General features: G+C 37.4%; 1 protein-coding gene across 1 annotated transcript in view; it reads left to right on the top strand.

Annotated features, from left to right (window-relative positions):
* The first annotated feature begins 7,145 nt into the window (after positions 1–7,145).
* RFX6 (regulatory factor X6) overlaps positions 7,146–24,834 on the top strand; it is a 52,282-nt gene continuing 34,593 nt past the window's right edge. The window contains exons 1-4 of the mRNA XM_043890286.1: positions 7,146–7,368; positions 7,636–7,792; positions 10,547–10,670; positions 12,466–12,527. Coding sequence (XP_043746221.1) covers positions 7,146–7,368; positions 7,636–7,792; positions 10,547–10,670; positions 12,466–12,527 — 566 coding nt within the window. The remainder of the gene's footprint in view (positions 7,369–7,635; positions 7,793–10,546; positions 10,671–12,465; positions 12,528–24,834) is intronic.

The raw sequence follows: 24,834 nt of genomic DNA, 5'->3' as shown, positions 1-24,834 counted from the left end.
CCATTGTTTCCCCACCTATTTGCCTTGAAGTGATGGACTGGATGCTATGATCTTGGTTTTTTGAATATTGAGTTTCAAGCCAGTTTTTTCACTCTCCTCTTTCACTTTCATCAAGAGGCTCTTTAGTTCCTCTTCGCTTTCTGCCATAAAGGTGGTGTCATCTGCATATCTGAGGTTATTGATATTTCTCCCTGCAATCTTGATTCTAGCTTGTGCTTCATCCAGCCTAGCATTTCGCATGATGTGCTCTGCATATAAGTTAAATAAGCAGGGTGACAATATATAGCCTTGATGTACTCCTTTCCCAATTTGGAACCAGTGTGTTGTTCCAGGTCTGGTTCTAACTGTTGCTTCTTGACCTGCATACAGGTTTCACAGCAGGCAAGTAAAGTGGTCTGGTATTCCCATCTCTTTAAGAATTTCCAGTTTGTTGTGTTCCACGCAGTCAAAAGCTTTAGCATAGTCAATGAAGCAGAAGTAGATGTTTTTTTCTGGAATTCTCTTGCTTTCTCTCTAATCCAATGGATGTTGGCAATTTGATAACATTAGTATCTGCTACTTACTCTATTTCCAAGGGCACATTCCCTTTCCCAGTCCTGATCACTGACCAGATATAATCTCATTATAGCTTTCTTGAATCCCCTTACTTGGATTTTTCCCAAATTAAATGGCATCTTATATTGATTTGCAATTGTGAAAAAACAGTGGTTTTGCCTACATGTAAAGAGGAGTGATCTACAGTGTTCTAACCAACTGGATATATCGTTTTTCTTTTTTTTTTTCTATTTTTTATTTAAATATTGAAAAAAAAATTTTACACTGTTGTGTTGGTTTCTGCCATGTAACAATGCAAATCAGCCATAATTATGCATGCACTCCCTTCCTCTGTAGCCTCCCTCCCCTGCCCCCAGCCCATCCCGCTGGGGATCCCATCATCACAGAGCACCAGACTGGACTTTCTGTGCAACTTCTCACCAGCTATCCATCTTATGTCTGATAGTGTATATATGTTGATGCTACTTCCTTCATTCATCCCACTCTCTCCCTCCCCTACTGTGTCCACAAGTCCATTCTCCACATCTATGTCTCCATCCTCTCCCTGCAAATAGATTCATCAATATCACTTCTCTAAATTCTGTACATATGTGTTACTATACTGTAATTGTTTTCCTCTTTCTGACATACTTCACTGTTTAACAGGAGCTAGGTCCATCCACTTCACTAGAGCTGACTCAAATTCATTCTTTTTTATGGCTAACATTCCACTGTCTGTATGTACCACATCTTCTTTATCCACTCATCTGTTGATGGACATTTAGGTTGCTTCCATGTCCTGGCTATTGTAAGCAATGCTGCTATGATCATTGAGGTACATGTGTCGTTCTATTATGGTTTTCTCAGAGTATATGCCCTCAATGGGACATATTATATATTTGTCTTTTTTACTGACTCCCTCAATCCTCTCAACCATTTCTTGACCCTTCTTTTTCTTTCTTTCTCTCCTCTATGTTCTTTGTTTTCTAGTACTTCTTTCTCATCCTACATGCAATAAAGACAAGAAAGAGAGAGAGGGAGGGATGGAAGGAGGGAGGAAGGAGGGAAGGAAGGGAAAAAGGAAGGTAGGAAGGAAAGAAGAAAAAAATTAACTTGGCATAATCAAGACTGAAGGATGAAGGAATTAGACTTGAAGAAAGACGTAGACATAATTGATTGAAATCTATAGGACGGTAGCAAATCTAATAGCTCATATTTTAAAAATAAGCCTGGGAAGTTTTCCCAAACTTTCTAATTTTATTCATAGCAAAGTTTTGGTTTAAATAGTCATTGTTATCCGGTAAGGTATCCTTATAACACTGAATTTGTCTATTTAAATTTTTTTCTTTATTGAGATAAAATCCACCATTTTAACCATTTTGAAGTATATGATTCAGTGTTTTGTATTGTTTTGTTTTTTAGCATATTCACAATGGTGTGCAACCAACTCTACTAATTCCAGAATGTTTTCATTACCCCCAAAAGAAACCCCATATATATTAAGCAGTTACTTCCCAATACCCCACCTCCAGTCACTCACAATCACTAATCTACTTTCTGTCTTTATGGAATTGTTTATTCTGAGTCCATATAGATGGACTCATACAATATGTGGCCTTTATATTTGACTTCATTCATTCACCATTAGATTTTCAATTTTCACCCATATTGTAGCATATATCAGTTCTTCTTTATTTTTATTGCTAAGTATGATTCCTTTTAATGAATATATCACATTTTATTAATCTACTCAATAGTGATAGACACTGGGTGGTATCTGCTTTGACTATTATGCATAATTATGTTACAAACATTTGTATTTATGTTTGGGTGTTTTCTGTTTTCTGTTCTTTTGGGTAACTATATAAGAATGGAATTACTGGGTATTTCCATTGGGTAACTATATAAGAATGGAATTACAGTAGCTCAATGATATGACATGACATGAGTTTGAGCAAACTCTGGGTGGTAAAGACAGGAAAACCGGGTGTGCTGCAGTCCACGGGGTCACAAAGAGTTGGGTGTGACTTAGCAACTGAACAACCACCACAAAGAGTAGCTTCATGTTTAAATATTAGAGGAACTGCCAAACTGTTTCCTACAGTGGCTACATTTTACATGCTCACCAGCAATGTATGAGACTTCCAGTTTCTCTATATCTTATTTTCCTTTTCCTTTAAAAAATTATAACCATCCTAATAGGAGTAAAGTGCTATCTCCTTGTGGTTTTGATTTGCATTTCCCTAAGAATAATGATATTGAACATTCTTTCATGTGCTTATTGGACATTTGTTTACCTTCTTTGGAGAAATATCTATTCAAATCTTTGGTCCGTCTGTAAATTGGGCTACTATCTTTTCATTGTTGAATTATAACAATTATTTAGATATTTTGGGTACTAGATCTTTATCAAGTAGTGATTTTTAAATGTTCTGTCATTCTATGTGTTTTCACTTTCTTGATAGTGTGTTCCTTGATGTACACATTTTAGCACAGTTCAATCCATCTTTTTTTGTTTGTTGCTGTGTTTTTGGTATTATATTTAAGAAATATCTGCTTAATCTAAGGTCATGAAGATTTACACTAAGATTTCCTTTTTAAGAATTGTACAGTTTTAGCTCTTATATTTAGGTCTCTGATCCATTTTGAGTTAATTTTTGTATATATTAAAAGTGTGAAGAAGAGCATCAAATTCAAAGCCCAGAAAGAGTCTGGGCAAGGAGCAAAATGTTTCTCAGAATCATTCAGCAATGAAAGAGAAAATTTCTTTTTCTTTTTTCCTATGAATGCTAAAAAAGACCTAAAGTTTCAGAATAAAAATATTAGATACCTTTTATTGAGTGCTTACTGTTCTAGTTACTGTCATAAAAAAGAACACACTTAGGTTCTTTTTCACGATATTTAATTCTTACATCTGTGCTATAGTGTGGTATCTTATGTCAGCAGAACACGAGTCAAGTAGTTATCTACAAATGTGATTTTTAAGAAACCATTTTGAGGAGAAACAAGGGATGGGGCAGGAGGACAGAGAAGCGGAAGAAGCCAAATAAGAACGTGTTTCCACAACCGAGATGTCCATCAACAGATGAATGGATAAGGAAGTTGTGGTACATATACACAATGGAATGTTACTCAACTATAAAAAGGAATGCATTTGAGTCAGTTCTAATGAGGTGGAGGAACATAGAGCCTATTATACAAAGTGAAGTTAAGTCAGAAAAAGACAAATATCATGTATTAGCACATGTATATGGAATCCAGATAGTACTGGCGATCCTACTTGTAGGGCAGGAAAGAAGACATGGACATTTTGGACACAGTGGGGGAAGGAGAGGGTGAGATGATATGAGAGAATAATATTGAAACATATACATTACCATATGCAAAAGAGAAGACAGTGGGAGTTCGATGGATGACGCAGGGAACCCAAAGCCAGTGCTCTATGACAACTTAGAGGGGTGGGATGGGGAGGAAGGTGGGAGGGGTTTCAAGAGGGAGGGGACATATGGATACCTAATGAGGATTCATGTTGAAGTTTGGCAAAAACCATCATCATAATATTGTAAACTGATTATCCTCTAATTTAAAAAGCTAATAAAATTAAAAAAGGACAAAAAGAAAAAAACAGGCTTCCAGAAATACTCCAGCAGATGATGCTTCAGCCTGATCCCACAGAGGAACTCTGGACTGTAAACTGCAACTCATATTTATCCACCAGGAGGTCAATGAGCTAGGCTTTTATTTTCCTTAATCGTCAGTCGTTGGCTAAGGGCTATCCGGGGGATGTATAAACACTGAGGTGCTGGGGCTCACTCTGCCTGTGGGCATAGGTGGTCTGGTAGCCAAGGGCAGCTCCTCCAAAGAAGAGTCAGGTGCTTTCAGGTGGTGAGTGGTAGAGCTGATTACTGGAAACAAAAGGAAGTTGAAGCTGGAGAAAGGGTGTTTCAAAAATATAAGGGGGACCCAAGAGGATCTGAGAAAGCACCCATGAGTCTGCTACAGATAGTTATATTTTTTCTAGTTTAGACAGAAAGAAACAGAAAGGTTAAGTGCCCAGAGTCACTAGGAGAACGAGTGCCAGTGTATCTGACTCCAAACTCCTTTCCCCTTTAATGTGGTACCTCCAGTCATGAAGATACTCTCATTTGGGAACTTCCAAGAATCTCCTTTCTCTTATATCGTTGGGCTGTTTTATTCAAACAGTAAACTTTTTCAGATATTCTTTGAGATCTGTAATGCATACAGAATTTTGTATGCGTGTGTATGTGAGTGTGTGCATGTGCTTTTTTCTTCTGGGAAGAGAATCTATGGCTTATGCAAATTTCTTAATGGGAATATTAAAAAAAATGTTTAGAAGCATTATTTTAAAAGATCATTTTCTATATTTACCTATTTCCTTGCCTAGATTTCTTTTTTTTTAATTGCTTACCACTCTTTTGTCTCTAAATCATTGTTCTTAGGAGCTCAAATTATGATCATCACAAATGGCAATTTAGGATGATAAAAGCTTTTTATTCCCTTCTCAGAGCACCACTCCTACTGCATCTGAGAGGGATTGGTATGAACTCTTTTTTAAACATTTGGTATAATTCAGCATTCAAGTCCTCTTGTCCTAGGCTTTTATTGTTGGAAATGTTTTTATTACTGATTCAATTTCTTTTCTAATAATAAGTCTTTCAGATTTTTATTTCTGACCAGTAGTACAAAGAACTTACATATTATTTTGTTAGGGGGAAAGAGTTTACTTAAAAATAAAGCAAAAAGTTCACTTGGGGCCTTAAATGGTTTGTGTTTTCGCTGATCAGTTCAACTGGATAATTGCCAGATATTCACTTAGTGTCTGTATGACATACACGCACACATACAACCTGGCCATCAAGTGATATTTTTAAAAAGCTATTTTTAAATCCTAGTAATTTTCTTGAATGTTTTTCTTATGATTATGCGATACAAGTGGACAGAGTCTTTCTGTGTACAGTTAACCACTAGGACTTCCTTTATAGAGTGAGTCTGAGGGTGTCTCTGTAAAGAAGGGACATTCTAAACTTTAGCACTGTAGGGCTGAGCCCCATGGACTGAGAAAACTCTGAGGCTTTGCAGAGATGGGGTACTGGGTAGAGGAGACTGATACTCAAGGTTGTAGGGAGTGGTGTTGGTATAGACTTAGAGCTTTGGGTGCCTGGATAGATGGATGGCCCCAACCTAGATCCAGGCTCTGGAGGTACCAGGGGAAAATCTCTGACAGAAGTGGTGACTTTCCCATAAGTTATGCTGAAAAATGGGTAAGGGTCAAATACACTCATAATCTTAGCCACTTTGGCAAAGTAATGCTCTTAGATTGTTTTACTCCCACCTATAATCCACCCTTCAGCCATCCACCACCTTGGGTCCCATTTTGCTTTTTCCATGTTATATTTGGATATAATATAGTTTAATATTGTTAAATTTCAGGAGTGATCTATCTTACTAATGCTCCAAATGAGGATGGCAGGCTGCAGGTTGTGGTGAAGAAGTGTGAATGAAAGCAAGATATCTGCTCTCTCTGGAGAGCGCCAAACAGAGAGAGAGTAAGCACAGGGCAATATCTGTCAAAAGAATAGAAGATGGAAGGAAGGAACGATTCTGTGTCAATGGGGCAACACAGAGCCCAAGTTTACTGATATCTTCTTAAAGAGAGAACAAGATATTTTCTCCCATACACGACTATCTCGGCATTTTAGATTGGAAATGAAATGTGGCAACTTCATTTTTTCATTTCCGCAAACGTCCACTGCACTACTACCAGGTATGAGGGGTGAGGAGTCGTCAGGGACGCGTTTACATTACAAAATATGTAGAGAGTGGATGCATCCTTTCCTCTAAGCTCAAAGCCAGAGTCCCAGAGGGCAGAGAGGCAGGCATTCTGCGCTGTGGAGCAAGGCGGCCTTCCCACTTGTGGGACGAGATGGCGTCTGTCCGGGTCACTGGGAAGACCCCTCACCACCCCCCACCCCCAACCGCCCAGGATTACTCTGGGAATAAATCTACCCAGACCATGTTATGCAAAGACTGAGCGGTGCTCTGGGGTCCCCCTCTTCTGGCCCGGGCGTGCAGATTCGGGGCTGTCCCCGGAAGCATCCTTGATGTCACCTGAGCGTTAAGGTGGAGAGAGTTGCTTCTCCCCTCCCTCGCCCACCCAACCCCACCCCGAGCTGACAGTGTCGCTTTCTTGGTTCTTTGGAGAGCTTTGGGTGTGGAAAAGTGTCCTCGGTCCCAGCTCAAGATGGGAGAAGAGGAAGCAGAGGGAAGGAGATGTGGGGAAAGGGACTTCCCTGCTCAGGCTTGACTCGCGCAGGTGAGGAAGTGAGTTCTGAGCAGAGCATCTGTCAGGATGGCAGACAGGTGGAGACGGGCAGTCCCGCCTCGGCCCACCCGGTTCCCTGGGCGGTCTGAGCTGTACCTGGGCCTGGCCTTTCTTCTCCGCGATGCCCGGGGGATCCCGAGCCGCGGCCTCCGCCTCCGCCCCAGCGGCCCCGGCTCCCCAGCCCCGCCCCGCCCCGCCCCGCCCCGGCCTCCCGGCTCCGCGGGGCGCCGGTCGAGCGGCGGGTGCCCAAGCCTCGGCGGCCAGGAGGATGGCCAAGGTCCCGGAGCTGGAAGACGCCTTCCTGCAGGCGCAGGCTTCTCCCCCGGTTTCCCCCGAAGTCCAGGAGGAGTGCTGTGTGCAGCTCCTGGGCAAGGGTTTGCTCGTTTACCCCGAAGAAAGGGTGTACCTGGCGGCCGGAGCGCAGCCGGGGCGCGCGCTGGGCAGCGGGGAGAAAGCGGACGACCCGGAGCTGCCCGGGGGAGTTAAAGCCGGTGAGTGCTCTGCCCTCCCGGGACGTGACTGGGACTCGGATATGGTTCTAAAAGGGCCTCCAATAGTAAAGATAAACACATCGCAAACGTACATGTGTTTCCCCTAGGAAAATGCTGGTCAAATAGAAATTAAGTCTAAGGGATTTTGTGTAACTCTCCTCCGAACACCCCCATAGACCACCCCGTTTGACGCCAAGATACATTTAGGGGCTAATTAATTGATGTTATATTCTGGTTTTCTTTATCATCTTTTCAACTGGCAATCAGAAATGCATTTAAGCAATGGTAACTTTTCCTCCGAAGAAGAGGATGCGGATAATCCAGACAGCAAAACCAAAGCAGCCGATCCACATCTCTCACAGAAGAAAACCATCACACAGATTATGAAGGATAAAAAGAAGCAGACCCAGCTCACTCTGCAGTGGTAAGGCTCGCTCAAGGGTGCCTGTAACACCTGTTGAATTTTTAAAGTCAATATATTCAGATTCTTTGCTTTTCTCCATTTGGTTCTCTCTCAAACTTTCTTGGAGGAGTTTAAAAGATCAATTAGAAATTCATCCAAAAATTGTTTTCACTGGATGTTTGGTATAGAGACATATTCTGGTACGGGTTAAAAAATGATCTGCAATGTAAATAAAAACCATCACTTTATTCATTATTGGCTAATTTCTTTGTAATTTTGTAATTTCTTTGTTGTAGTTTCATTATTGTAATTTCTTTGAAAGTAAGCAATAATGAATTTTTTATGACTTACTTGTTTAACATGCAGTCAACTCAGCCTTATATATTTGTTATTTGGTAATTTTATGTTTATAAAACATGATTCTTAAAAATAACTTAAAAAGAGGAAGGATCTTAACATTACCTTTTACCATAGAGTGCAAATTCAAAATTGTGTATCAATTGTGTATCAATTCAGCCATAAGATGAAATATGTTTGAACTAGAAGACAGATCAATCAGTTAAAATGGTGCTATTAACTTAAATATTCAACTATTTTTATAGTAGCTTTTATATATGATTTATTACAGTGAAATATCACTAATTAGATTTTGTGGAAAATCTTTTAAAATCAAGAGTTTATCAGTAGGCTCTCTAAATAAAGGTCCTACAGAAACTTTTATAATATTGTTTCAAAAGGAAGAGGAACCTAAAGTAAAAACATAATATTAAACTTCCCTATGTAGGGTAAAGAACTTTCCTCCCAAATTCCAAATAGGATGCAAATAAGTAAAAATGTCTATTTGTTGATAAGTTAACACAATCTGTTTATATGTAAAATGTGACCTAAATCTTAGAAAAATACAATAGAAAAAACATTATCTTTATAAAAACTAGCACATTTTATTTCATTTAAACAATAAATTACAATTTGCATATACTAAATGTTTGTGATTGTGTCCTTAATTCTTCCAAACATTTGAAATATAGCCTTAATATCCTTCTAAATTTATGGCTTATCTATTGAAGTTGATATCTCATTTATTAGTTAAGAATATACTAGAGCAGTAAATAATTGAGCTAATAATCTTAAATATTTAGGAAGCAGCTATTTTCTTTAGGATAATTGGAGCAAAAAGGTTTTGACTTCAGATATATTATGAAGGCTTTTTGAATGATCACTTCCATTCAATTTGAGTGAATGGAAACAAACTTGGGTTTTTATTTTATAAATATAAATACATTACAATTAAAGAAAAAAGTCATATCCAAAATAAAGATTGTATTTATGTCTAGGATTAGTCAGTATTTTGAAGACAAAAACAATGCCAACAATATCAATATAGCCAGGTGAAAAAGTGGACATTATATGTGTCATTTAAATATAGTTTAAATAGTTGAGTATTTCTCAGTAATTTTCATATTTTTTGAGACTGTAAAATATCCTCATTTTTGTTTGAACTTTCCACACTCTCACCCCCTCCCAAAGAGATGCATAGTTTTAAAAAAACCTATGTGAGTTATTTACCTTTTGATAATTTTCCCTTACAATTACAGATTATAGTGGGGATGTTAAAAATTAGAATTAAAAATCAAAGTGAAAAAATCTGCCTGAGTAGCTTCAATTATCACTGTCAACTAGGTGTTTGGTTTTATGTATGCAAATTTTACTGGGATTTCCATCTTTCTATGACAAAGGAAAAAAAGAACCAAATCCCAGGAAACACATCCTGTGGCTTTTATCTCACACACCTTGGGAACATGTTAAATCAGAGATCTTGAAAAGTTTCACTCAATTTTAACCTGAATGTATATTCTATATTGTGTTGCTCTTGTATAGTAGTAATTATGATTTTACTGTACATAAAAAGAATGTAAGTAAAATTTAGCCATTATCATGGTAGGGTAGAAGAATTGAAAGTAGAATCCACAAGTTCTGATTTCTTGATTGCTGTTCAGGTATTTGTAACACTTAAATATATGTTATTACATTTATATAAATTGTGTGTAATTGCAATTGCTGGTATCCAAATTAAATGGAATTATTTCTAAATTTTCAAAGATTATATGATTATGTTTATAATATAGAACCGAATTTAGTGTCATATTTGGAGGCATCTACAGAGAATAACATTATGTCTCATGAGTACAGGACCTTTTAGGTAATTATAAGTACTGATTACAGCAGAAAAGGGTAGAGATAGAAATAAATCGGTACTACTTCAAACTTAAAGTTAATTTATGCTTATGTATTTTGCAAATAAATATGTCACCATACTTCCCTAACTATTCAATGTTCAGAACTACGTTGTGAGTGAAAGTAAGAGATTGTAGGCATTCACCAACCTGAAGCCTCTCGAGAATGTTATTTTAAAAAACCATCACCTTCAATTTCACTATTCATATTTGGTTATCACACAGCAAAGCATGATGAACAGTGAAGATTTACTCAGAAGTAAGGCATATTCAGGCACGTGGACCAGGCAGAAGTGATTTTGTCCTAGCCATGGTGTTTTAACTGCACTAATAGGTGTTTATTGAGGTTCTTGCTCTTCTAACTTTAATCCTTGTGATCGTGTTTTTAATATTATCCAGAATAAAAGAAGTCTACTTATGTCTGGTCATGAACTCATTTATATAGAGTCTGTGTTCAAAAGGAACACTAAAACAATGTGAGGGGGGAAGGAAAGAAGAAATAAAGAAAAGGTTTGAACTAATTCTTTGCCCTTTTTCTTAGGCTTGAAGAGAATTACATTGTATGTGAAGGAGTTTGCTTACCACGGTGCATCCTTTATGCACACTATCTAGATTTCTGCAGGAAAGAGCAGCTGGAGCCAGCCTGCGCAGCCACCTTTGGAAAGGTAAATACCACATTTTGGCTATACTACCTTACAACTAAAGTCATGTGAGGCAGGCAGTATGGAGACAAACTTAACTGTTCAAGTTTTCATACAGAATATTAAGAAATCTGTTTTGTAAATGAAATCTCTTAAGGACTGCATTTGGAACTACTATATGTTTAATGTAGATTTTACCTACTGTTTGTTTTACCTTGAACTGTAATTCTATACGTTTTAAATATTAGAACCCTGGCTATCAGAAGATTTAATGTGACCTTAAAAGAAGCTCCAATTGAAGCTCCATTCCCTTCAAAGAGGGATACATTAAAAAGAATGGTATGGCCTGTACTGAGAAGCAAAACTAAGTGGAAATGACAAGTATCTTGTTAATATAATTGGTGATTGCATTTATTCTATTTCATAAACAGTTCTCTTAATTCTCCATTTGCTCTTAAGTATATTTACACCCCAAACTCCCAAAGTGTTGTGATGGGATTGGTTAAATTTCTCTCCTTTAAAAATATTCCTTTTTACTGAACCTGTGTGGTTAGGATGGGAATCTCTATAACTGAATGCTTCTGTATTTACATACATGGGTCTCATTTTAAGAATTGGGAAACAGTTTCTGTCTCTTGAGAAAGTCTTGTTTTTTGAGATTCTTGTCCTGCTCTATTGTCTCAGATATCCCAGAAAAATTGGAAGTTTAGATCTCAGCTATTACATCTCTTAGCAACTGAAATCCAAATTCTAGCCTGTAGAGGGACTCATTGTATTAGAAAATAATGATGACAATGGTCTGCTTCTCATTTTTTTCTTAAATAAAATAATTTATGAATTTATTTTGAAAACTTATCTGTTTACAGCACACAATGTGATGAGGGCATGGTAATCCAGTGATTTTGGTTCCAGCCTAGACTCTAATTTGTTGGGAGACCTGAAAAGCACTTAACGTCCTCAAAACTCAGTTCACTCATTCTATAAAATGAGGAGGTGGCATAAGACGACTTCTAATATCCATTTTAGCTATAATATTTTACTAGGCCTCCTTATGATAGTAATTCTTAACTGTTTGGGGAGCCATGAAACACTGAGGATATGATAAAAACTATAGAACCAGTTCTCAAGAAATTGACGCATATTAATGCATAAAGTTTGCCGTGGAGTCTTTAGAAGATCATGTCTGGATCTCCTAAGATTCAGGTTAAAACCACTGTTGTTATGTAGGAGAGGTTTTTGCTCATTACTCAAGCACTAATTTTTAGCCAGTTTAGAGAAAAAGAATTTAAAACACTAAAATTTGAAAGCACCGAAAAGAAAAATTTTAAAACACTGCTGTGGAGATCTGGTAAGACAAAGAAAATTTCCATGTCCTTTCAGAGCTGGAGATAGATATTTAATTTGGGGAAATCTCTGCAAAGAATTACTATAAAGAAACCCAAATCTTCCCACAAAGTATATAAATAAAGTAATAATTGATCTAGTAGTCACACCAAGCAAGAGCACATATTGGTATAATCTGCTTTGGAAATCGAGAACAGGGCAAGGGTTAGGGTTAGGGTTAGAGTTAGGGTTAGGGTTAGGGTTAGGGTTAGGGTTAGGGTTAGGGTTAGGGTTAGGTGGAACAATATCATCAAAAAAATACCCCTCTCCCTGTGCACATGTGTCATTATGTATCAATACGTGTATGACATTATTTTTTCCAGACTAAATATTTACTCAAAGCTCAACATTTGTTTTCTAGAATTAATTGATCATGAGAGGCTTGCCATAGAACCACACACCTCCTAAAAACTAAAGTAATTGACTTTCTTTTCAGACAATTCGTCAAAAATTTCCCCTCTTGACAACTCGGCGGCTTGGAACAAGAGGCCATTCAAAGTAAGGCACATGAATGAGCATATTTCAGATCTGTACATGCGGTACCTTATCCATGAGGACTAACACAGTGTGAAACAAGGATTGTCTTTATTGGTGAATAGAACGAGGTATTCTCTTCTTGATAAAGCAGAGAACTGCTTTACTAACTATTAAGACCTAAAAAGAAAAAAAAAATGGATTTTAGAATAATGTTTAAAAAGCTAAATTTACACAGAAAAATCATTTTTTTTCTGGTGAAATAATCTTTTTACTTTATTTTACATTATTTATTTGTTTTTGGCGGTACAGGATCTTGTTGCTGCTTGGGCTTTTCTCTAGTTTCAGCGAGTGGGAGCTGCTCTAGTTGTGATGCACAGGCTTCTCATGGCGGTGGGCTCACTTGTTCTGAGCACAGACTGTAGTGTGGACAGGCTTCAGTAGTTGTGGTTCCCGGGCTCTAAAGCACAGACTCAGTAGTTATAGTGCACAGGCCGTTGCTCCATGTCATGTGGGATCTTCCCAGACCAGGAATCGAACTTGTGTCTCCTGCATTGGCAGGCGGACTCTATACCACTGAGCCACCAGGGAAGTCCTCTGGTGGAATAATCTAAATGAACCATTTTTATAACCTTAAAGCCATGGCTGAAGGTACCAGCATCATGAAAAGGAAATGCAAATGGATACCTAAGTGACTGGGTGGAATCCACACACTTCCAAAGAGCAGGAAGGGCAGGGAGGGTTTGAACACGGTCCAGGTTCTTCCTCTGGTTTTCTTTCCCAGATAATAATTTCTTTATATCACCCTCTTTTCCATTCAAGACAAATGACAGGCACAAATGACTCAATGGAAATATAAATATAAAATTAAACAGTCACGTTTTCTCTCTGTTGATAACGTTAGCTTTTACTTATCTCTTGGGACAATCTCTGCGGAATCTTCAGTTACAGGTTCCTGTTCATCCGTTACTTCTTTTGTCCACCATTTTTTTAGTTTTTCCTTTCCTAATGTCTACAGACATATTCAGATCTCTTCTGTGTTGATAAAAATAAAATTATCTCAAACCTGCTATACTCTTCAATATTGCTGTTATTTTTCTTCTCTGCTATTTCTTGAGAGTAGCTATCTGTTCACTTACCTTACCACTGATCACATAACTCTGTCTCGCCCATTTCTTTACCTGGGCAAAAACTCAATGGCCTATTTTTACTGTTACTGATCTTCCTAGGCACCTGTCTAGAGTTTGAATCCACTGATAATGTACTCTTAAAATAAATAAATGCATAAAGCTTCCCCTATGGCTTTTCTTTCAGACCACTATCAAGTCTTTTTCCCTCTTCTGCCTCTTGTTTTCCAGTTTATCCAGTGTCTTTTTCTGCTCTAACATCCAGTCCAGCATTGTCCAAAAAAATATAATGCGACCACATATTTAATTCAAAATTTTCTAGAAGCCACGTTAAAAAAGTAAGATGAGACAGATGAGATTGACTTTAATAGGTTTTACTTAAGTCAACATATCCAAAATGTGATAATTTGACCATATAAAAAATAAAATTATTGATGACATATTTTACATTCTTTCTTTCCTACCAGTGTTTGAGATCCCATGTGTATTTTATAGCTACACTACATAGCAATTCAGACTAGTCACATTTCAGATGGCTCAGTATACACATGTGATTTGTGGCTATTCTATTGGCTAGCTCAGCCTTGGTCATTTGCCAAAAAAATAGATCCTATTTCATTATGAATTCTCTTGAATCTATGTCTCTCTCCATTCATACTTTCAAAACCTTACCTTGACGCTGTCTTTCTAGTCTGTTCAATATAGTTCTCATCTTGACCTTGTGAAGTTCAGATTCAATCTTTTCTCTGTCATCCTCAGACACTTCCACCTGCTCATGACAAACTTTCTAACCTTGACATTAAAGATCCATTACGATTTAGCGCCAGACCATTTTCTTATTATCTGCGCCTCGCTTTTCAGCATGCACCTGTGCTCTCACCGGTTTATTGATCAGTTAGCTCCCTTGGCTTCCCTCTCAACTGCCACTGTTTTGTTCATGCTGTCTTCCTCCATGGAAGATCTCCTTTTCCCTAGAAGGCAGTTGAAACCCTATCCATTTAAAAGAATGTCTCCTGAACTTCCTCTTCTTTTGAATCTTTTCTTTGCCTCTTGATGTTTTGTACGCTTTTTCTTTGCACCCTCATAGCAGTTTTTGATACCTATCCTAGTGGGAAATTAACTTATCTCTTCCTCTCAAAAGATAGTGCTTTGAGGATAGAGACTTTGTCTCACCCATTCTTGATTTCTTTCTGTGGTCTGCTATGTAATAGATTGGACTCCCCTGATGAAAGGTAAAGTTGCTCAGTCATGTCCAACTCTTTGCAACCCCGTGGACTATACGGCCCATGGAATTCTCCAGGTCAGAATATTGGAATTGGTAGCATTCTCTTTCTCCAGGGGATCTTCCCAAGCCAGGGATTGAACCCAGATCTTCCACATTCTGGGTGGATTCCTTACCAGCTGAGCCACAAAGGAAGCCCAGGACTTCCCTGGTGGATCAGTGGTAAAGAATCCTCTGGCCAATGCAGGAGATGTGGGTTTGATTCCCTGGGTTGGGACGACCCCTCGGAGAAGGAAATGGTGACCCACTTGAGTATTCTTTCCTGGGAAATCCCATGGACAGAGGAGTCCGGTGGGCTACAGTTCAAGGGGTAGCAGAAGAGTGGGACACAACAAAACAAAACAAAAGCAATATAATAGGTTATCAATTAATATTTATTTCATTGATTCCTATGAATGTTAATAGTATTGTGACCTGAGAAATGAAATGCCAGATTTAAAAAGACAAAATTGGCTCGTTCCTTCTAACCAAATCAGCTTTTTTTCAAAGTTGAATCAGTTTAACTAGCTAATTTGTACTGAATTTGATTCCTGCTGGACTGTGTAGGGAGATAAAAGATTAAATAGTGTTTGAGGTAATAGGCAGTGGAAAAAGAGGCTAAGCAATGCAGAGAAATCCTCTTCACAGGGTCTACAAGAGGACAAACAGGCAGGCTGCAGAGAAAGTCAATTAATCCTAGAAGGAGCCTTTAGGATTAGGGATGAATCATTAACCTTGTCCATTGTGACAGTGAGGCTCCAGTGTGTAGGTTTATGTTGTTACAATATGTAGTGACTTCAGGGAGTTTGTTTGGTATCTAACAGTTGATGCCCAAGAGCATAGCGTTAACAATTTGAATTTGTTCCTACTTTGCTGATATGCCATTTGCTTTTTATAACTTGCATATTATACTTTTGGTATTTTGATATCATAGGCAAATTTTTTTCTGTGTATCAGCTAAGTATGTTGAATGATATGGCAAGCTGTAGAGTTCGTGTATTTTGTCGTTGTTCATATTTTGATGATGTAATTATTCTTAGTGAGATGATTTTCCCGACTTTCTTCATTTCCAAGAAATACTCTTAGACTTTTTTTTAAATCTTAGAAGATAATATATCAAAAGGTAGAGTCACCTAGTGGTTAGGAGTATGAGGTTTAAAGTTGAACAAATCTGAGCTTTAATCCCATATACCCATATATAACTTGGTGAGTTGTTCAGCTTTTCATCAAGAAATTGGCTATGCCATTAGCTATTAGATTTGGTGTGAGAATTAAATGAAAAAAGTATAGAAATGAATGGAGACATGAATATGCTTTCAACCTCGCTATCCTTAATAGTAAAGAAATTATTATTAATAGTAATATGAAATTAATAATATATTATTCACAGTGCATCCAAAAATCATCAATGCAATTAAAAGTTATTACTTATCGAGCACTACACACACATGTACACATACACACTCACTCTCTAATCTTTACGATGACAATACAAGGTTGGAATTACTGTGTCTTACAAAGGAGGAAACTGCAGTTCAAAGATCACTGACTTGCTCAAGGCCATACAGATATTATAAAATAACAATGCTGGCATTTAAATCAAGGTTTATTTGGCTCTGAAGTTTGTGCTTTAACAACTGATAAAATTTCTTCTTTCCAATATGTCATATCAAAAAGTTGTTTAATTGAACTTTTGAGTTTTTGAGGTATACATTTTATTTTTTCTGATATAGCAGTTGTAGATGTATGCTATTAGACTCTTCTTCAAAGAGCTAACATTTCTCAGGCATCAATCATAAGGCATTTAAAATTATTTTATATTTATTTAGAGATATTTTTGTATAAAAGCAAATTTGTAGCATAAACAGTTTTATGTTCTACTTTGAATTTTTGTCCAAAATTTCTCTATGTTGGCATATTATCTTCACAATCATCATTTCTACTGGCTGTTTAATATTTCAAAAATTTGCATTTTATGAAAAATATTTTTATGTGTTTGGAAATGTGAAAAATTGATGAAACAAATATAAATGAAGAAGTGAGCATGTTTTGGAGAAACAAGATTTATAATTTCTCCCAATTTTACCAGTAATTTTGGAACACTTTTGTTGTCATTTTTATAATAGTGCTCAGAATGTACTATCACTAAATACCTATTAAATTATTTCTAATATATGAATAAATTTAGTATTAATTTATTTATAAGTAAATAAATAATAAACACAGTCCTCCATCCTTCCATTCACTCTCACCATCCCCTCCCTGCCAAGGAAACCAACAATCTCAATGGTAGTTTCTGCATGTTCTCAATACCAGTATAAAAACTGACTTTGCTTTTGAGGTTTTTTTCTCTCTTCTCTTTGATTCACCATCAATGTCAATAATATACTTTGATTTTTTTTCCTATGCAAAATTTTTAAATTTAGATTTTAAATAAATAGAAATGGATCAAAATTCTATAGGTACAAAGAATGTTTAATGAAAAATAATTCCTTCCTATATCATGAATGTATTATTTTGAATATAATATATTATGGATTATTATTGATGTACAAAGCATGGTGCTAAAGAGTTTTAGACAGTAGTAAGATAGGGTACATACTGTCAAAAAACTTTCACTATTAATATTCATGTATTCAGTAAACATTTTACTGTGTGTCCTGGTACTGACTAAGCCTTATAGATACAATGATTAGCAAAAGAGTCTGTGACCCACCCTTGCTCAAAACCACTCAGCGGGATAAGGGAAAAAACAGAGGAGCCCACTAGTAGATTTCATGAGACTTCATGCACACAGTAAACTGTTTGATTTGAAGTTACATTTTAATTTCTTGTAGACTTTGATCAGTCAAATCTCGGTTTTCAGACATGACAGATAAAAGCTATTATCTTATTTATTAGTAGTGATTTAGTGGGTTAATAAAACTGATATGGCAGCTGCTCTTATCATAGTAAGTTATTGCAAGGCCCTGAACAGCTTAATCCCATCATTTCCTTATCAGTTATCATTTGTCTAATGTAAACTAACATCAGGGCTACTAGCTCAGTGGGAACATATGTTTCAGGAATTCTATATAATGACAAAATGGAAAAGAAGACATATAGGTGTAGGTATAAACTGATCATCAAATGAAGGAAAGTATTAGACACAAAGTAAATATTTTAGTACTAAAAAGAGAAGCAATAATTTCATTTGTCCTATTAAAATATAACACACTCACTTTAAAATGTGGACATAAAAATTAATGAATATTTTTTTTTCATTCCTAAAATGTAAATGATGTCTGTCACCTGATACAAGGCAAAGGACAGTTGATGCTAATGAATGAACACAATTTTGTTAATCACAAGGACTACTTGTATTATGCAAACATTTTATTAACTAAATTAGGTAATCATACCCAGGATTCTTAAGTAGTTATCATATATCTTTTAGGATAAAAATAGATAAAAATCATATAGGGAGAAAGAACTATGAAATGTTTGGAAATAGAGTAACCTACAGGATAGGCATTGTCTATTGGTATATAAATTAAAAAAACTATTTATCCCATAGTGAGGCAAACCTCACTTTTTTATTCAACATTTACCTGTATATATTCTTATTATGCTAGAATATTTCTGGCAAATATTTCCTAGCAAGATTTATTTTAGGGTAATACTTTAACAACAAATAATGATATAAAAGGTTGCAAGTGAGATGAAAAAAATTCATATATACTTTGTTTGAAATTACTCTCCCCTGTTTTATGAGTTTTATCTTCAGCTGTTAGGAAGACAAAGAGCTGCTCAATTATCTCTCTCAAAGACACTAAATCATCACTCAGATGATAACATGTTCCTAGTTAGACTAAGAGGAAGATTAAAGGGGAAAGATTATTTTGCTGGCAGTAGAAGAAACTGGATATGAAGTGTGCTAAAGCATTACAATGGTCATTGCAAAATATTGAGATTTATATTTCTAGCAGTTTCTAGTCTTTTCACCTAAGTACACTGACTGCCATGTCCTTTATATACATTGTTCAGGTATACAACTTTTGTTCAACTCTTTTACCAGTAACCTGAAAAGGCAGTCTTATAAAGCAATTATGGAAAACTATTGGCTTTCTAAGAGAGTGTGTGTTTTATCAGTTTCTAGATTTCTAGCAGAACACATTGACTGGTCCAATAAATGAGGATTTTTCTTTACATAAATTTTTAAGGGGGAATACAATGAAGGGAAAGATACAATTCCCTTCCTCTAAATCTTATTGGTTAGTAGGGGAGATAAGCTGTATATGCACATACCAATGGTATGAGATACAAAGCTACATGGGATAACTGACCAAGAGTTCGAAGGACAGAGAAATTAATTTTACCTAAGATACCATGCAAAACCTCATGTGTTGAAGCTATGCCTTGAATCATGGATAACAACCGAGGACATGTAGGAAGAAGGACATTCCCAGAGAAGAGCTCAACAAGATAAAGGCACTAATGAAGGAAAGCAAACATTATTTATGGAAAGCAAGTAACCCAGAAAGAGATAAATTCTCTGTATTATTATTCAGTATAAATAGTTACCACTTACTAAGCAACTATTACTTGTAAAGAACTTTACGTATACTTCACCTCGAATTTCCCCAGCAGCCTGCAAGTAAAGTAATATTTATTTTACTTTACTTTATATGTAAACTATATATCCAATAAATGTAATAGTTTATTATTATTATTATTCACAAAAGTGGAAGTGAAATTGAAGTTGCTCAGTTGTGTCTGACTCTTTGTGACCCCATGGACTGTAGCCTACCAGGCTCCTCCATCCATGGGATTTTCCAGGCAAGAATACTGGAGTGAATTGCCATTTCCTTTTCCAGGAGATCTTCCCGACCTAGGAATTGAACCTGGTTCTCCCTAAATTATTCAGTACTTGTGGTAGAGTTAAAGGAATTAGTCAATTTCCTCACATCACATTAGACAAGAGATTTAATCTCTATCAAATTTTAAATTGTGCTATATTTAAGTCTATGATAACTATATGCATGCCCTTTATTAACAAATTCTTGTTTATAACATTTTCTTTATGACACATTGTTATTTTTAACTTTTTTCATGTGATGAATGTATTTATTGAATATTTATTGATTTCCCTTTATAGGGAGCTTATATTCTAGAGGGTGTATTTGTTTACATATAGAATTTCAAATATGAAACATTCAGACCAATGGTATTGTTCTTAATGATTCAAGTTAGCTATTAATTCTTAATGATTAATGTGAAGTTAGAGAGTGTGTCTTCTGAGTGCAAGCATATTTGAATTATATTTCTCCTAAGAATTTCTAATAATAAACTAAATTAAGATGCAGTGTAATTTTGTATCTTGGGTATGGAGGTAACATGGTCTCACAGAGAGTGCTCTGTGGAGCTTCTGGTTTGAATTTTGTTTTCAAACTCATAACCTTTCACACAACTTGTTCAAAAAATCACATAACTTTTTTGAACTTTGCTTTGAAATGGAGATATTACTTTACTCGCAGGCTGCTGTGGAATTTTGAGGTGAAGTATAGGTAAAATTCTTTACATGTAATAGTTGCTCAATATTAAATAAATAGTGGTAACTATTTACATTAGTATTGACTATCACCTGCTTCAGTTTTAATACATGTTAATTTGGTATTGCAATTCTTTCTCTGCATGCTTCCCCCCCACCTCCGCCCCAAGACTACCCACTCCCCCAGGGCAGAAACCCTCATCAGTCTCTTTTTGTATCCTTAACTCCTAGCACACAGTAAGCCTTGGATACATGTTTGAAATAAAGAGTGTTCACTCTTTCACTAGTTCCTTGTTGGCCAGCATATTTATAAGGTTGCGCTCATGTAACATGCTCAAGTACCTCAGCATGTCTCAATTATGAGACATTGCTAATGAGAAAGGGGCTGGCTGCTTCTCCCATGTAGAGTGGAAAGTTGCTGACCAAGTTAACTTCTTCAGGTGTCAGTGTGTATCTGGTTGATGGTATCATTTATATGTGACTATGAATAAAATACATTACTTAAAAGAATTTTTTTTCAGATGTAACATCTTGATTCTCATTGTAGGTGGAGGTATTAAATACATCTATTGTTAAAGATGTGTGTGTGCTTAATTGCTCAGTCATGTCTGACTCTTTGCAACCCCATGGACTGTAGCGCACCAGGCTCCTCTGTCCATGGGATTCTCCGGGCAAGAATTACTGGAGTGAGTTGCCATGCCCTCCTCCAGGGGATCTTCCTGACCCAGGGATCGAACCCAGGTCTCCTGCACTGCAGGTGGATTCTTTACCATCTGAGCCACCAGGGAAACCCATTTTTAAAGATATTCTGCCTTAATGATGAGAAGGGAGGAAACAAAATAAGAGCTGTTTTATAAAAATAAGGAACAAATGAATTGTGTAATAAAAATATTCTTTCCTTAAAAATCTGAAGTAAAAAAAGAATTACAAATCCATGTTACTCGGTATTTTGGGGGGTCCTAAAGGATGTTGCAATGGCACCCCACTCCAGTACTCTTGCCTGGAGAATCCCAGGGATGGAGGAGCCTGGTAGGCTACAGTCCATGGGGTCTCGAAGAGTCGGACATGACTGAGCGACTTCACTTTCACTTTTCACTTTCATGCATTGGAGAAGGAAATGGCAACCCACTCCAGTATTCTTGCCTGGAGAATCCCAGGGACGGGGGAGCCTGGTGGACTGCCGTCTATGGGGTCGCACAGAGTCGGACACGACTGAAGCGACTTAGCAGCAGCAGCAGCAAAGGATGTTGCAATTTTTACAAAAAGTGATCATCAAGTGATATTTTTAAATAAAAATAAAGTTTGCCTAAGGGTTGTTCAGTGTGGTCGCTGTTCTGTGACTGGCAGGCAGCCTGGCTCAAGAAGCCATGAAGCAGTGTGAAATTCAGAAACAAATAGGTTCCTGGTGGATTATCCACGTCTGGTTTTTCATCACTGTATTGACAGCTCACAAGGGGGTCAGGATACAGTGCGCCATCTAATGTTTGCTGAATTCTTGGTTATCCCTTTGATTTGTCTTACAAATTTTGTCTACCACATGTGAAGGCAATGTGGTTTCTTCTCAGTTTACATGGCAGATCATTTCATCATGGTGTAATATTACTTACCTGTTGAAAAAGGATTATAGATGAGAAACAAGAAGGTCAAATTATATAAAAGAATGAGTGCTGAGTGCTAAGTTGCTTCCGTCTTGTCTGACTCTTTGTGACCCTATGGACTGTAGCATGCCAGGTTCCCCGTCCGTCCATGGGATTCTCTAAGCACGAATACTAACTAGAGTGGGTTGCTATGCCCTTCTCCAGGGTATCTTCCTAACCCAGGGACTGAACCCGTGTCTCTTAGTCTCCTGCATTGACAGGGGGATTTTTTTACCACTAGCATCACCTGGAAGATCAATCAACTTTTAAAGCAATGCTTACCATGTATTGCTTCAGACAGCGGCTACAATGATGTTTTTATTAATTCATTTTAAATTGGAGTATAATTGATTTACGATGTTGTGTTAGTGAAGTCTTTTTAACTGTGGCATCTATAGAGCAAAGAGCAAGCTTTGCTAAAGATCATGAAATTGCAGTTTATTTTCATTGTAATAGTTTCTCTTGTTCTCAGGCATCTCTTGCTTTATTCAACCCAATACAAAGTCATTTTCTTTTGGTATCTTAGTTCTAAAATCTAATAAAAGAAAAATAGTGAAAGAAAAAAAAAGAAAAATAGTTATAATTATTTCAGACTTATGTTCACTGACTAATCCTAATATGCTTGGCCGAATGTCATCTAAATATGTCCATTTGTTATGGGTTTTAGGTATTTACCTTATAATTTTCTATTACCATAGCTGCTTTTAGTAATTTCTTTATGTATGATTTAAATAGTTTTCTTCTTTTAGCTTCTAATTAGAGACAAATAAACTCAAAATTTTGGAGTTTGCTGAAGTTTCGTATTTCCTTCATTTCTCTCTTTGTCCCAATATACCATAGAAGTTCTTTTCCCTTATCTACCAGAGGGCTATTTTCTTACTGTAAAAATGGAGCTTATTCTCTTTAGGTTAATAGAGTGCTTTCGTTTTTCTGCCAAAACTGAAGGCTTGAAAACTTATTCCAAGTCTGCTATACTCATAAAATATCTTCACTACCTTGATCAAATAGAACAGCTCTTTCTGAAGCATTTCTTATTATAATTACGTAATTTTTTTCATATTTAGAAATGCTTTCTTTTCCATCTCAAATGGCCCAGTGTCATTAGAGGCATCTTCTCTACCACTATACTGCCCTTAAAACCTAGTGGGTGAGAAGCCATCTCTGGGACTCACACTTACAGAGGGCTCTGTTTCTGCCCTCTTTCAGCTGGTCTCCTCAGGAGACAAGGAATTCACAGCCCGTATGGATGTGCCCACCTGGAGACCACACGCCCCTTCCAGCCCACATTTTAAGGCCATGGGGCCCAAGAACTCCAAACAGCCTGAGGCCGGCCTCCTGGGCCTATGTAAGCCTCTTCCCTCATCCATCCTCAGGAGACATGGACCTGCTCGGTGGCTCAGGGGCAGCTGTCCAGGTGTGTGTGAGGGTGGATCTTGGATGTGGAGGCTGGAGTGGTCTCAAGCAGCCCCTCACAGTGAACAGAGGAGCAGAGGCTGGGGAGAGAGGTGAGGTGGGGATGGTTCTTCTCACGCCACCATGTTTCCTCATGGAACTTCAGGAGTCTAGGCGTTCTAAGTTCAGACCTACCCACCAGATCTTTATGGCGGTATACTGTCAAGGGAGGAGGACAGGGACATTTTGTTTCACAATGTGTTCCCTCGATTTATATATTTTAAGTAATTAGGTATAAGGCCTGTGGGCCTCCATTTGTACTCTTGTCCTGAGACTTGAAAACATTTAGGGTTAGAGTTGCTCTGCCAAGTCCCTTCTTTATTACTGAGGTCAGCAAAGGGGCCTTGAAGCATAGATCCTCCATTGTCTTCACTTTCAACTCAGATGGCAATGCTAAGAAATGAATTTTTAAATATGATTACACTGAAGTCTACTGGAAGCCCCCTTATCCTTTTATTTCATTCCTTCCCTGATTTTCAGTTCAGTTCAGTTCAGTCGCTCAGTCGTGTCCAACTCTTTGCAACCCCATCAATCACAGCATGCCAGGCCTCCCTGTCCATAACAAACTCCCAGAGTTTACTCAAACTCATGCCCATCAGGTCGGTGATGCCATCCAGCCATCTCATCCTCTGTCATCCCCTTCTCCCCCTGCCCCCAATCCATCCAAGCATCAGGGTCTTTTCCAATAAGTCAGCTCTTCGCAGGAGGTGACCAAAGTATTGGAGTTTCATCTTCAGCATCATTCCTTCCAATGAACACCCAGGACTGATCTCCTTTAGGATGGATTGGTTGGATCTCCTTGCAGTCCAAGGGACTCTCAAGAGTCTTCTCCAACACCACAGTTCAAAAGCATCAATTTTTCAGCACTCAGCTTTCTTCACAGTCCAACTCTCACATCCATACATGACCACAGGAAAAACCATAGCCTTGACCAGACGGACCTTTGTTGGCAAAGTAATGTCTCTGCTTTTTAATATGCTATCTAGGTTGGTCATAACTTTGCTTCCAAGGAGTAAGTGTTTTTTAATTTCATGGCTGCAGTCACCATCTGCAGTGATTTTGGAGCCCCCAAAAATAAAGTCTGACACTGTTTCCACTGTCTCCCCATCTATTTCCCATGAGGTGATGGGACCAGATGCCATGATCTTAGTTTTCTGAATGTTGAGCTTTAAGACAACTTTTTCACTCTCCTCCTTCAATTTCCTCAAGAGGCTTTTTAGTTCCTCTTCACTTTCTGCCATAAGGGTGGTGTCATCTGCCTATCTGAGGTTATTGATATTTCTCCCGGCAATCTTGATTCTAGCTTGTGCTTCCTGCAGCCCAG

Source organism: Cervus elaphus, chromosome 28 (genome assembly GCF_910594005.1).
Source record: "Cervus elaphus chromosome 28, mCerEla1.1, whole genome shotgun sequence".
NCBI classification, from domain to species: Eukaryota; Metazoa; Chordata; class Mammalia; order Artiodactyla; family Cervidae; genus Cervus; species Cervus elaphus.
Note: the sequence above shows the minus strand (reverse complement) of the source record. Positions and strands in the feature narration are given on the sequence as shown.